Source organism: Dipodomys merriami, unplaced genomic scaffold (assembly GCF_024711535.1).
Source record: "Dipodomys merriami isolate MVZ:Mamm:240054 unplaced genomic scaffold, mDipMer1.0.p SCAF_793, whole genome shotgun sequence".
In the NCBI taxonomy this organism is placed as follows: Eukaryota; Metazoa; Chordata; class Mammalia; order Rodentia; family Heteromyidae; genus Dipodomys; species Dipodomys merriami.
Window position 1 is genome coordinate 386,520 of NW_027206394.1, and position 14,211 is coordinate 400,730.

General features: G+C 57.9%; 1 protein-coding gene across 6 annotated transcripts; it reads left to right on the top strand.

Moving 5' to 3' along the window:
• The first annotated feature begins 71 nt into the window (after positions 1-71).
• On the top strand, positions 72-13,058 carry LOC138818916 (arylsulfatase L-like). Of its 6 annotated transcripts, none has more exons than XM_070010030.1 (11): positions 928-1,035; positions 3,071-3,117; positions 3,711-3,875; positions 5,441-5,562; positions 6,573-6,695; positions 7,190-7,616; positions 8,634-8,770; positions 9,597-9,731; positions 9,822-9,984; positions 10,970-11,091; positions 11,719-13,058. In XM_070010030.1, the coding sequence occupies exons 1-11, from the start codon at positions 1,009-1,011 to the stop codon at positions 12,063-12,065; spliced, it is 1,815 nt and encodes a 604-aa protein (XP_069866131.1). In that variant the 5' UTR covers positions 928-1,008; the 3' UTR covers positions 12,066-13,058. The 6 variants fall into 6 exon arrangements, with proteins under 6 accessions (XP_069866129.1, XP_069866135.1, XP_069866131.1 ...); XM_070010031.1 differs by lacking the exon at positions 928-1,035 and adding an exon at positions 2,738-2,822; XM_070010028.1 differs by lacking the exon at positions 5,441-5,562 and having other exon boundaries at positions 72-1,035.
• Positions 13,059-14,211: the final 1,153 nt, after the last annotated feature.

The window sequence follows — 14,211 nt, forward strand, 5'->3', positions numbered from 1 at the left end:
GTCTGCCGCGCCCGCCCCGGGGCGCCGCCCGGACACGCCCCCCGCGCGCCCGAGACCAGGATGTTCAGCTTCATTCCCGCCACTAGGCCGCTGGGTGCCATGGCAGGGCGACGGACTGAGGAGACCCGGATGTGAGCCTTCATTCCTGCCACTAGGCCGCGGCGTTCGGTTGCCGGGCAACCAAGTAAAGATACCAGGACTTTGGGCTCCACTGCAGCGTCTAGGCCTCTGCGTTTGGTTGCCAGGCAACAGACCAAGAAGACCCGGATGTGGGGCTTCATTCCTGCCTCTAGGCCGCTGGGTTCAGTTGCCGGGAAATCGCGTGAGACCCTGATATCCAGCTCCAGCAAGACTCCTGCACCCCAGCCGGAAGATGCCCGGATGTGGGGCTCCAAACCTGTGCGTGTTGTACAGAAGCTGCGGTCCGACCAGAGGCCATGGAGAGGCTAGGACCCGGATGTGGACTGGGAGGGACCCAGATGTGGACTGGGAAAGACCGGATGTCACCTATCTCCGGGTCCACTGACTGAGGGGCCAGGACCCGGATGTGGACTAGAAGGGACCCGGATGTCACTTTCTTCCATGTCCACTGACCCGGATGTGGCATGGAGGAACCGGATGTCACTTTCCTCCAGATGCACTGATGGGTCAAGACCCGGATGTGGACGAGGAGGGACCCGGATGTCACCTTCCTTCATGTCCACTGAGGGGCCAGTACCCAGATGTGGACTGGGAGGGACCCGGATGTCACCCTCATTCGTGTTCACTGACCCAGATGTGGCCTGGGGAACCCAGATGTCACTTATCTCCAGGTCCACTGAAGGGCTAGGACCCGGATGTGGACTGGGGGACCCGGATGTCACCCTCCTCCATGTCCACTCACCTGGATGTGGCGTCAGGGACCCGGATGTCACTTATCTTAGGTCCACTGAGGGGCCAGGACCCGGATGTGGACTGGGGGACCCGGATGTCACCTATCTCCAGGTCCACTGAGGGGCCAGGACCCGGATGTTGCATGGGGAACCCGGACGTTATGTAAGTCCACGTCCATTAACCCGGATGTGGACTGTGGCAGGGACCCGGATGTGTGCTGGGCGCGACCCGGATATCACACGCACAGGCCTGGCTGTGGCATGTGGAGTCCCGGATGTCACGCTCCTCTCCTTCCACTGACAGGGTCTAGGACCCGGATGTGACGTGGGGATCCCGGATGTCAGGTCCCTCCACATACACTGAGGGTCCAAGACCGACATGTGGAATGAGAACTACCCAAATGTTAGGGACCTCCAGGTCCGTGAACCCGGATGTGGGCTGGGTACTCGGATCTTAGGGACTCCAGGTCCGTCAACCTGGATGTGGGCTGGGTACTCGGATGTTAGGGACCTCCAGGTCCATGAACCTGGATGTGGGGTGAGTACCCAGATGTTAGGGACCTCCAGGTCCGTGAACCTGGATGTGTGGTGAGTACCCAGATGTTAGGGATCTCCAGGTCCGGGAAGCCAGACGTGGAGGCGAGTACCAGGATGTCACTTATCTCCAGGTCCACTGGCAGGCGCCAGGACCCGGATGTGAGGGGTTTGGACCTGGATGTGAGGGGTTTGGACCCGGATGTGAGGGGTTGAGACCCAGATGTGAGAGGTGGAACCTGGATGTGGGCGGAGCGGGCGCTCCACACCTTGGCCCCGGGCTCCAGCTGCGCTTTGGGCCGTTGGGGTCCTTTCCCAGACTCGGAGGCAATAAAGCAGCCGTGCTGCTTCTGGATGGAATTCTTCCTCACTTCCACCCCAGCGCAGGCCACGCCCTCCTGAAACCCTCACTTCTGCCCCAGCACAGGCCAGGACCTCCTGAGACCCTCATTTCCGCCCAGCACAGGCCACACTCTCAATTCCGCTCCTAGCGCAGGCCACACCCTCCTGGGGCCCTCACTACATTCCCAGCACAGGCCACGCCCTCCTGAGACCTTCACTTCCTTCCCAACACAGGCCACGCCCTCCTGAGACCCTCACTTCCGCCCCAGCGCAGGCCACGCCCACATAGGTCCCTCACTTCCTCCTTGTTGCAGGCCACACCCTCCTGAGACCCTCACTTCCGCCTCATTGCAGACCACTCCCTCCTGAGACCCTCAGTTTAGCTCCAGCTGAGGCCACGCCCTCCTGAGTCCCTCACTTCCATCCCAGCACAGGCAACGCCCTCCTGAGACCTTCATTTCCTCCCCAGCACAGACCACGCCCTCCTGAGCACAGACCACGCCCTCCTGAGACCCTCAATTCCGCCCAGCACAGGCCACGCCCTCATTTCCGCTCCTAGCACAGGCCACGCCCTTCTGGGACCCTCACTACATTCCCAGCACAGGCCACGCCCTCCTGAGTCCCTCACTTCCTCCCCAGCCCAGGCCACGCCCTCCTGAGCTCTGGCCACACCCTACTGAGCGCAGACCACGCCCCCTGGCACAGGCCACGCTCCCTGACGGTCCTGACTCTTATTGCAGCCCTCCATGTAGTTCTCGAGGTTACCCTTCTCCCCTTCCTCCTGCCTCTGACAGGTCTGGCAATTTCTTGGCGCCCAGCCCAGCAACTCCGGGCTTTTTCCTTCCTTCCCCTCCTTCCCCTTCAGCACCAATCCTGTTCCTTTCTAGGGAACAAAGGGGACTTTTATTTTGGAGGGGGAGATGTGGTGCTTTCCAAGGAACAAGGGGACTTTTATTTAGGAGGGGGGTTGTGGAGTTCTGGCTGCTGGAGTGACGTGGACATTTGAGTCCTGCGAGCTTCCTGGCTGGCAGGGAGAGCAGCAGGCCCAGGCACTGATGGCAGAGAACTGTGGATGTGAGTTCGTCCTCTGGGGAACATGGGGAGAGGTGTGGGGACCCGGGGTGGGGGGGCTTCGATTGCTTTTTGGAGCCCCCCCGCATGTCCCACCATGCCTCGGGGTGGGGGCTGCAGGGCCCCGCCACAGGCCTGGAAAGACGAGGTGAGGGGCTGATGTACTGGTGGGGACAACAGCAGCCTGGCCCTGGGGTGGCCGGATGTTCCTCAGCTCTTCCCCACTTCCTGCTTCTGGCCTTCTCTTCCAGGAAACGGGGAGCATCATGGGAAGGACGCGATCCTGGACGCCATGTTGGTCAGGAGAGGGCCTGGAGGGAGGGGGCGTCCTTCCATCCCTCTTCCCATCCACCCATCCATCCATCCACCCATCCAACCACCCATCCACCCTCCATCCATCCATCCACCCAAACATCCATCCACCCACCCATCCATCCATCCATCCATCCATCCATTCACCCACCCATCCATCAATCCATCCATATCCCCATCCATCCATCCCCCTATTCATCCACCGATCCATCCATCCACGTATTCATCCATCCATCCATCCATCCATCCACCCACCCATCCATCCATCCATCCACCCACCCATCCATTCACCCATCCATCCATCCATACACCCACCCACCCATCCATCCACCCATCCACCCATCCATCCATCCACCCATCCACTCATCCATCCAACCATCCATCCATCCACCCATCCATTCACCCATCCATCCATCCATCCATCCATCCATCCATCCATCCACCCATCCATCCATCCATCCATCCACCCATCCATTCACCCATCCATCCATCCATCCATCCACCCATACACCTATCCATCCATCCATCCTCCCATCCATCCACCCATCCACCCCTCCTCCTCCTCTCTCTCCTCCTCAGGTCGCACAGCGGCTGTGCAGCCCCACCCCTCGCCTTCCTCCTCCTCCTCCTCCTCCCTCCTGGCCCCTGCGCAGGCATCGCCCCCTCGCGCCCCAACTTCCTGCTGCTCTTGGCCGACGACCTGGGCCTGGGCGACCTGGGCAGCTTCGGGAACCGCAGCCTGCGGTGAGCAGAGGGGGAGGCCCGGATGTGGGGCCTTAGTTACCCAGATGTGGGAGCTCAGATCCCTGGATGTTCCACCAGGAGAACTGTATAGACATCTAGTAACTCAGTTCCCCGGATGTTGGATGTTAGTATTGTGGATGTTGGATATCAAATCCCCGGATGTTGGATCTTAGTGCCCCGGATGTTGGATATCAGGTCCCCGGATGTTACATGTTAGTACCCCGGATTTGAGACCAGGTCCCCGGATGTTGGATATCAGGTCCCCGGATGTTAAATCTTAATACCCCCGATGTGGGAAATCAGGTTCCCCGGATGTTGGATGTTAGTACCCCGGATGTTGGATGTTAGTACCCCGGATGTTGGAGACTAGGTCCCCAGATGTTGGATCTTAGTGCCCCGGATGTTGGATATCAGGTCCCGGGATGTTAAATCTTAGTACCCCGGATGTGGGAGATCATGTCCCCAGATATTAGACTTCAGTGCTCCGGATGTAGGAGTTCAGGTCCCCAGATGTTGGAGGTTAGTGCCCCGAATGTGGGAGCTCAGGTCCCCGGATGTTAGATATTAGGACACCAGATGTTGTAGCTCAGACTCCGGATGTTGGATCTTATTCCTCCGGATGTAGGAGCCCAGGTGCCTGGATGTTAGATCTTAGTGTCCCGGATGTTGGATATCAGGTCCCCGGATGTTAGATATTAGTACCCCGGATGTTGGATATCAGATCCCCGGATGTGGGATGTTAGTGCCCCGGATGTTGGAGGACAGGTCCACGGATGTTAGACCTTAATGCCCCGGATGTGGGAAATCTGGTTCCCGGATGTTAGATGTTAGTGCTCCGGATGTTGGAGATCAGGTCCCTGGATGTTAGATGTTAGTACCCCGGATGTTAGATGTCAGGTCCTCGGATGTTAGAGATCAGGTCCCCGGATGTTGGAGATCAGGTCCCCGGATGTTGGAGATCAGGTCCCCGGATGTTACATGTTAGTACCCCGGATATTTGAGCTCAGTTCCCCGGATGTTCCACCAGGAGAACTGTATAGACATCTAGTGGACCTCAGGTCCCTGGATGTTGGATGTTAGGTCCCCAGATGTTGGAGTTCAATTCCCAGGATGTTAGATCTCAGTTCCCTGGATGTTGAAGATCAGGTCCCCGGATGTTGGAGATCAGATACCCGGAGGTTGGCCCTCAGGTCCCCGGATGTTGGGCCTTAGATCCCCGGATGTAGGAGCCCAGTCCACAGATATAGATCTTAATACCCTGGATGTGGGATCTCAGGGCCCCAGATGTTGGATCTTAGATCCCCGGATGTTGGCCCTCAGGTTCCCAGATGTTGGATGCCAGGTCTCCAGATGTTGGACCTCAGGTCCCCAGATGTTGGATCTTAGTACCCCAGATGTGGGATCTCAGGTCCCCGGATGTTGGATCTTAGATCCCCGGATGTGGGATCTCAGGGCCCCGGATGTTGGAGTTTAGCTCCTGGGATGTTGGGCATTAGATCCCCGGATGTTAGACCCAGGTCCCCGTATGTTCTTGGCTGTGACTCAGTTTCCCTCTCCCCCCACAGCACCCCGCACCTGGATGGCCTGGCCCGGGATGGCGTGCGGCTGACCCAGCACCTGGCAGCAGCGTCCGTCTGCAGCCCAAGCCGCGCGGCCTTCCTGACGGGACGCTACCCTGTGCGCCTGGGTCGGTATGGGGGGGACATCCGGGGAACGGAGGGGGAGGTGGGGGGGAGACGGGGGGCGGGACATCCGGGGATCTGAGAGCCAACATCCGGGGTACTAAGATCCAACATCCGTGGACCTGATATCCAACATCTGGGGATCTGAAACCCAACATCCGGGGATCTAAAGCCCAACATCCGGGGAACTGAGCACCAACATCCGGGGCACTGAGCTCTAACATCCAGGGGCTTCATCTCTAACATCCGGATTACTAAGATCCAACATCTGGGGATCTGAGCACCAACATCTGGGGCACTGAACTCTAACATCCGGGAACCTTATCTCTAACATCCATTGTACTAAGATCCAACATCGGGGATCTGAAGCCTAACATTCTGGGAACTGAACTCCAACATCCGAGGACCTGACATCCACCATCTGGGGTACTAAGATCCAAAATCCAGGAACCTGAGCCCCAACATCCGGGGAACTGAGCTCCAACATCTGAGGATCTGAGGGCCAACATACCTGAACCTGAGCTCCAATATCCGGGGTAGTAAGATCCAACATCCAGGGAACTGAGCTACAACATCCGGGTAACTGAAGTCCAACATCTGGGGTCCTGATATCCACCATACAGGGCACTGAACTCCATCATCCGGGGATCTGAGGGCCAACATCCGGGATACTAACATCCAACATCCGGGGACCTGAGGTCCAACATCCAGGGAACTGAGGCCCAACATCTAGGGCACTGAGGTCCACCAGAGGGAGGGGAGGACTACTCTGAGGATCTCAGGTTCAAATCCCTGAGACTCTGGGACTTCTCCCCTGAACTGCCAGGAAACCGGAAGTTACGCCATATTGGTTTCCCCCGGGGGCTCCCAGGGCTGGGGTCCTTTCCACCCCGGGTGGGCAGGTCCCAGGCTATCCCAGACACAGCAGGCCTTCCCCCTGAAGGTGCTAGATGCCCCCTCCTGACTCAGGATGCCATCATCACTGACCTAGGGTCCTTCTTCTCTCTCTTGGAAGGCATGGTGACCACCAACGGGGCGCGCGTGCTGCAGTGGGCGGCCGTGTCTGGCGGGCTGCCCACCTCCGAGATCACCTTTGCCAAGATCCTGCAGGAGCAGGGATATGCCACCGGCCTCATAGGTAAGAGACAAATCGGATCCACCCATCCATCCATCCACCCATCCCCCATCCATCCACCCATCCATCCATCCACCCATCCATCCATCCATCCATCCATCCATCCATCCACCCACCCATCCACCCATCCATTCATCCATCCACCCATCCATCCATCCATACATACATACATACACCCACCCACCCATCCATCCACCCATCCATTCATCCATCCATCCATCCACCCACCCATCCATCCATCCATCCATCCACCCATCCACCCATCCATCCATCCACTGTGCATCCATCCATCCACCCATCCATCCACCCACCCATCCACCCATCCATTCATCCATCCACCCATCCATCCATCCATCCATACATACATACACCCACCCACCCATCCATCCATCCATCCATCCATCCATCCACCCATCCATCCACCCACCCATCCATCCACCCATCCATCCACCCATCCACCCATCCATTCACTCATCCATCCATCTCTTCCCCTCCAGGCAAATGGCACCTGGGCCTCAACTGTGAGTCCCCCACTGACCACTGCCACCACCCCTTGAACCACGGGTTCGACTCCTTCTTTGGGGTCCCCTTCACCCTGATGGGGGACTGCCTACAAGTGGAGCCCTCGGAGAAGCGAGCGCGTCTGCAAGGGCCCCTGGACCTGGGGGCGCAGCTGCTGCTGCTTTCCCTGCTCTGCCTGGCCGCTGGGAAGCTCACGGGCCTGCTGGGCCTGCGCTGGGTGCCCTGGGTGCTGGGCCCCGGATGTGGGGCCTTGCTCCTGGCCTGCACCTCCCGCCTCTTAGGTGTCTTCATCGTCCACGCCGACTGCTTCCTGATGAGGGATCACCAGGTCGTCCAGCAGCCTCTGAGGTTCGAGGCCAGCGCGGGGCTCTTCTTGCGGGAGGCTGAGGCCTTCATCCACAGGTCAGCCTGGGGGCGGGGAGGGGGACAGATGCCATCTACTAGATCTCTATAGTAAACTGGTAGACCTTAGATCCCCAGATGTACATCCAGCAGATCTCTATAGTCAACTGTCAACCTCAAATCCCCGAATGTTCCACTAGGAGATCTCTATAGGCATCTGGTAGACCTCAGATCCCCGGATGTACATCCAGTAGATCTCTATAGTCAACCGGTCAATCTCAAATCCCCAGATGTTCCATCAATAGATCTCTATAGACATCTGGTAGACCTCAGATCTCCGGATGTACATCTACTACATCTCTATAGTCAACTGGTAGACCTCAGGTGCCCAGATGTACATCCAGTAGATCTCTATAGTCAACTGTCAACCTCAAATCCCCGGATGTTCCATCAATGGATCTCTATAGACATCTGGTAGACCTCAAGTCCCTGAATGTTACATCTAGTATATCTCTATATACATCTGGTAGACCTCAGGTCCCTGGATGTTCCATCTAGTAGATCTGTAGAGACATCTGGTAGACTTCAGATCAGACCACGATCGATTTTTGGTAGTAGTGATCAGATCATGATCGATTATTGGTAATAACTGATCAGCTCATGTTCGATTATTGGTATTATCGATCAGATGATGTTCGATTATTGGTATTATCGATCACACCACGATCGAATATTGGTATTATTGATCAGATCCTGTTCGATTATTAGTAATATCTGATCAGCTCATGTTCTATTATTGGTCATATCGATCAGATGATGTTTGATTATTGGTAATAACTGATCAGATCTGTTGGATTATTGGTAATAACTGATCAGATCACGATCGATTATTGGTATTTTCGATCAGATCACTATTGATTATTGGTATTATTGATCACATCACCATCGATTATTGGTATTATCTGATCAGATCAGGATCGATTATCAATCATCTGATCGATTATTGGCAATACCTGATCAGGTCGGTTATCGGTGAGGTTATTGATGATGGGGGCGGGTTCTGACGTGGGTCCGCAGGCACCAGGCCCGCCCCTTCCTCCTCCTCGTCTCCTTCCTCCACGTCCATGTCCCGCTGGTCACCTCACCCGCCTTCCGGGGCCGCAGCGCGCACGGCGCCTACGGCGACAACGTGGAGGAGCTCGACTGGATGGTGGGTGAGTGTGGGGAGGGAGGGAACTGAGGCACGGTGCTTGGGATGAGGGAAACTGAGGCACGGGGGTGGGGTGAGCAGGATGGGGAAACTGAGGCACGGGGGTGGGGTGAGTGGGTTGGGGGAAACTGAGGCACGGAGATGGGGTGAGCGGGATGGGGGAAACTGAGGCATGGGAGTGGGGTCAATGGGTTGGGGTAAACTGAGGCACGGTGCACTTGGGTAAACTGAGTCACTGGGCATGTTGGGGGTAAACTGAGGCACGGTGCATGTTGGGTAAACTGAAGCATGGTGCATGTTCAGGGTGAACTCATGCACGGTGCATTTGGGTAAACTGAGGTACTGTGGATGTGGGTAAACTGAGGCCTGCGTATAGGGGTAAGCTGAGGCACGGTGCATGTTGGGTAAACTGAGTCACTGGGTTTTGGGGTAAACTGAGGCATGGTGCATGTTGGGTAAACTGAGGCACGGGGACGAGGTGAGTGGGTTGAGTAAACTGAGGCACCGGGATGGGGGTAAACTGAGGCACGGGGACGGGGTCAGCGGGTCGGGGTAAACTGAAGCACGGTGCATTTGGGTAAACTTAGGCACGGTGCACTTGGGTAAACTGAGGCAAAGTGCATTTGGGTAAACTGAGGCACAGTGCATATTGGGGGTAAACTGAGGCACGGTGCATGTTGGGAGTAAACTGAGGCCCAGTGAGTGTTGGGGGTAAACTGAGGCATGGTGCCTGTTGGGTAAACTGAGGCACGGTGCATGTTGGGGGTAAAACGAGGCACAGTGGACGCTGGGGGTAAACTGAGGCACGGACCCATTCCCCCCCCCCGCAGGGCAACTGCTGGCGGCGCTGGACGGCACAGGGCTAGGGCGCCGCACCCTTGTCTACTTCACGTCGGACCACGGTGCCTCGCTGGAGGCCCGGGCTGGGGGCGCCCGCCTCGGGGGTTCCAACGGCGTGCACCGAGGCGAGGGGGAAACTGAGGCAGGGCGGGCGGGGCCTCCCACGCGGCCCGCCCCCGCCCCTTGACCTTTGCCCTTCGCCCCTCCCCTTGCAGGTGGCAAAGGCATGGGCGGCTGGGAGGGCGGCATCCGGGTCCCTGGGCTGGTGCGCTGGCCCGGGATGCTGCCCGCAGGGCGCCTGGTGCCTGAGCCCACCAGCCTCATGGACCTGTTCCCCACTGTGGTGCGCCTGGCCGGGGGCTGGGTTCCGGCGGACAGGTAGGAGTTCGCTGGCCTGGGTCCCCACGGGGTGGGGGGGAAGGGGGGTCATCCGGGGCCTCGGGGATCCCAAGGGGGGAGGCTGAGGCCTGCTCATTCGGGTCTCTGGGGGCTCAGAAGCCTGCACATCTGGGTCTCTGAGGGCTCAGACCTGCACATCCGGGTGTCTGGGGGCTCAGGAGCCTGCACATCCGGGTCTCTGAGACCCAGAACCCGGGGCTCAGGCCTTGACATCCGGGTCTCTGGGGGCTCAGAAGCCTTTACATCTGGGTAACTAAGGGCTCAGGCCTGCAAATCCGGGCCTCTGAGCACTCAGAAGCCTGGACATCTGGGTCTCTGAGGACTCAGGCCTTCATATCCGCGTCTCTAAGGCATCAGGGCTGCACATCCAGGTCTCTGAGTACCTAGGTCCAGGTCTCAGGCCTGGACATCCGGGTCTCTGAGGGCTCAGGACTGCACATCTGGGTCTCTGAGGGCTCAGAAGCCTGCACATCCAGGTCTCTGGGATCTCAGGCCTGCACATCCGGGTCTCTGGGGGCTCAGAAGCATGGACATCCGGGTCTCTGAGCACTCAGAAGCTTGGATATCCGGGTCTCTGAGGCCTCAGGCCTGCACATCCAGGTCTATAAGACCAGAGGCCTGGGTCTTAGACCTGCACATCCGGGTCTCTGGGGGCTCAGAAACCTGGACATCCGGGTCTTTGGGATCTCTGTCCTGCACATCCGGGCCTCTGAGCACTCTGAAGCCTGCACATCTGGGTCTCTGAGTGTTCAGGAGCCTGGACATCCGGGTCTTGAAGGCCTCAGAAGCCTGAACATCCAGGTCTCTGAGGGCTCAGAAGCCTGCAGATCTGGGTCTCTAAATGCTCAAGCCTTGACATCCAGGTCTCTGGGATCTCTGGCCTGCACATCTGGGTCTCTGGGGGCTCTGGCCTGGACATCTGGGTCTCTGAGTGCTCAGAAGCCTACACATCCGGGTCCTGCAGGGAGGTGGACGGCCGGGACCTGATGCCCGCGCTGCTGGGGACGGCGCAGGCCACAGGCCACGACTTCCTGCTGCACTACTGCGAGGCCCGGCTGCATGCCGTGCGCTGGTTCGACCGCCCAAGTGAGTGCCTCGACCTCCGCCGGGCCCCGGGGTGGGAGAGGGAGCTGCATGCATGCACGCAGAGACCCGGATGCAAGGCCTGGGGTGGATGTGGGAATCCCCGGATGTGGGAATCCCGGGATGTGAGGACCTGGATGGAAGGCATGAGATGGGAATCCCCTGATGTAAGGTCCCGGATGTGAAGTCCCTGATGGGAATTCCTGGATGTGAGGCTCTAGATGTGAGGTACTGGATGAGAATCCCTGGATGTGAGGCCCCGGATGTGAGGCCTCAGATGGGAATCCCCAGATGTGAGGCCCTGGATGTGAGGTCCCAGATGGGAATCCCTGGATGTGAGGTCCCAGATGTGAGGTCCCGCATGTGAATCCCCGGATGTGAAGTACCGCATGTGAATCCCCGGATGTGAGGTCCTGGATGTGATTCCCTGGATGTGAGGTCCTAGATGGGAATCCCCGGATGTGAATACCCAGATGTGAGGTCCTGGATGGGAATCCCCGAATGTAAGGTCTTGTGTGTGAATGCCCTGATGTGAATCCCCCGATGTGATGTCCTGGATGTGAATTCCCGGATGGGAATCCCCGGATGTGAGGCCCAGGATGTTACTCCTTTCCCCCCCACCCACCGCAGGCCGCACGGTGTGGAAGCTGCACTTCGCCACTCCGCGCTTCGACCCGCCGGGCTCAGGCGCCTGCCTCGGTTTCCCTGCCTGCGCCTGCTCCGGGCGGCGCATGACCCGCCACCGGCGGCCACTGCTCTTTGACCTGACTGCGGACCCAGGGGAGACCCGCCCGCTGCGGGGCCCGATGGCAACACGCAGGCGCGTGGAGGCCGCGGTGGCCCGGATGCTGCGCACGCGCCGCCCCCGCGCGGCCCCGCCCCTCGCCCCTGCACACAACACCTGGAGCCCGCACCTGCAGCCCTGCTGCGCGCCCGGACTGCTCTGCGCCTGCGACCGCCTGATCCCCGACCTCTGACCCCGACCCGACCCCCAACCCCCAACTGCCCGGGGCTACGGCAGATCCTGGCCTGCGCCTCTCACATCCGGGGACTCACATCCGGGTATACTCAAATACAGAGATTCCCACATCTGGGGATTCCCACATACAGACTCTCACATCCGGGGATTCCTACATCCAGGGATTCTCACATCCGGGGATTCTCACTTCTGGTGACACATCTGGGGATTCCCGGGGATGAATTCACACATCCGGGGAATCCCACATCCGGGGACTTTTTACACCCGGGGATTCTCACAACCAGAGATTCTCACACCCGGAGACTTTTACATCCGGGGATTCTCACATCCAGAGACTCTCACATCCGGGGATTCCTACATACAGACTCTCACATCCAGAGATTCTCACATCCGGGGATTCTCACATCTGGAAATTCTCACATCCAGAGATTCTCACATCCAGAGATTCCCACATCTGGGGATTCTCATATCCAGGCATTCCTACATCCGGGGATTCTCAGACCAGGGAATTCCCACATCCGGGGAAATCTTACATCCAGAGACTCTCACATCCGGGGATTCTCACATCCGGGGATTCTCACATCTGGGGATTCTCGCATCCAGGGATTCTCACGTCTGGGTATTCCCACAGCCGGAGATTCTTACATCCGGGGATTCCCACATCTAGAGATTCCTACATCCGGGGATTGTCACATCCAGGAACTTTTACATCCAGAGACTCTCACATGCGGGGATTCTCACATCTGGGGAAGTCTTACATCCGGGGATTCCCACATCTGGGGATTTTCACATTCAGAGACTCTCACATCTGGGGATTCTCAGACCCAGGGATTCCCACATCCGGGGACTCTCACATCCTGAGCCTCTCCTCCTGGACCTCCACCTTGGGCCTCCCATCCGGGGCCTTTCCCCAGCCTCCCATCCGGGGCCCTGTCACATCCGGGCCTATGTCCTCTAACTTCTCACACAATAAAACCTCGTGAGCACCACACCACACGGCAGGGTTAGGGGTCACGGGGGTCAGAGGCCGGGCACTGGTCCTGCCTTCCATTTCAGGTCATTTCTGGTTGATGCTAGGATACAGAGCTGGTCCCGCCTTCCATTTGAGGCCATTTCTGGTCGTTGCTAGTGTATAGGACTGGTCCCACCTTCCATTTCAGGCCACTTCTGGTCGTTGCTAGGGTATAGGACTAGTCCCACCTTCCATTTCAGGTCATTTCCGGTCATTGCTAGGGTATAAGACTACTCCCACCTTCCATTTCAGGCCACTTCAGGTCGTTCATAGGGTATAGGACTGGTCCCGCCTTCCATTTCAGGCCACTTCCGGTCATTGCTAGGGTATAAGACTAGTCCCACCTTCCATTTCAGGTCATTTCTGGTCATTGCTAAGGTATAGGACTAGGCCCACTTTCCATTTCAGGCCACTTCTGGTCATTGCTAGGGTATAGGACTGGTCCCGCCTTCCATTTCAGACCATTTCCGGTCGTTGCTAGAATACAGGGCTGGTCCCACCTTCCATTTCAGGTCATTTCTGGTGGTTGCTAGGGTATTGGACTAGTCCCGCCTTCCATTTCAGGCCATTTCCGGTGGTTGCTAGGGTATTGGACTAGTCCCGCCTTCCATTTCAGACCATTTCCAGTGGGTTGCTAGGATACAGGCTTGGTCTCGCCCTCCTCCAGGACGTCCCACCACCTAGATTCACAACTGATTGGCCTATTCCATGAAAGCCCCGTCCTCACTTTCCTAATTCACTTGTCATTGGTCCTCCCAAATCCAACTCGCTGCTGATTGGACCTCACACTACAGTCCCGACCCTAACTACCTGAACTTGGATTCAGATTGGCCCAGCAGGATTGGAGATGTGGGGTACCCTGATGTTGGACCACTCTAAGGGAGGGGGGGGTGGTTGGGTTGATGGATGGGTGGATGACCAGGCCTGCGACCTCTTCCCCTTCTGTGCCTGTCCCAGGGGACCCCAATGACCTCTCCAGGGATTGACCCAGATGGGCCTATAGCTCCTTATTGCGGTAGGATAAGTCGAGGTCGGAGGTCTGTGTCTCCCTAGGCCTAGGATGCATTGCACCTGCACGACATCCGGGTCTTCTCTGGAGGGAGGGACCCATTGGCTTCCCCGGGGACTCCTC

Bases quoted from the DNA above. Each gene is read 5' to 3' on its own strand.
- LOC138818916 (XM_070010028.1), top strand. From the start codon at position 857: ATGTCACCCTCCTCCATGTCCACTCACCTGGATGTGGCGTCAGGGACC. The intron at 8,771-9,596 runs GTGAGTGTGGGG...CCCCCCCCGCAG, and splicing joins GGAGCTCGACTGGATGGTGG to GGCAACTGCTGGCGGCGCTG. The intron at 9,985-10,969 runs GTAGGAGTTCGC...CGGGTCCTGCAG, and splicing joins GGCTGGGTTCCGGCGGACAG to GGAGGTGGACGGCCGGGACC.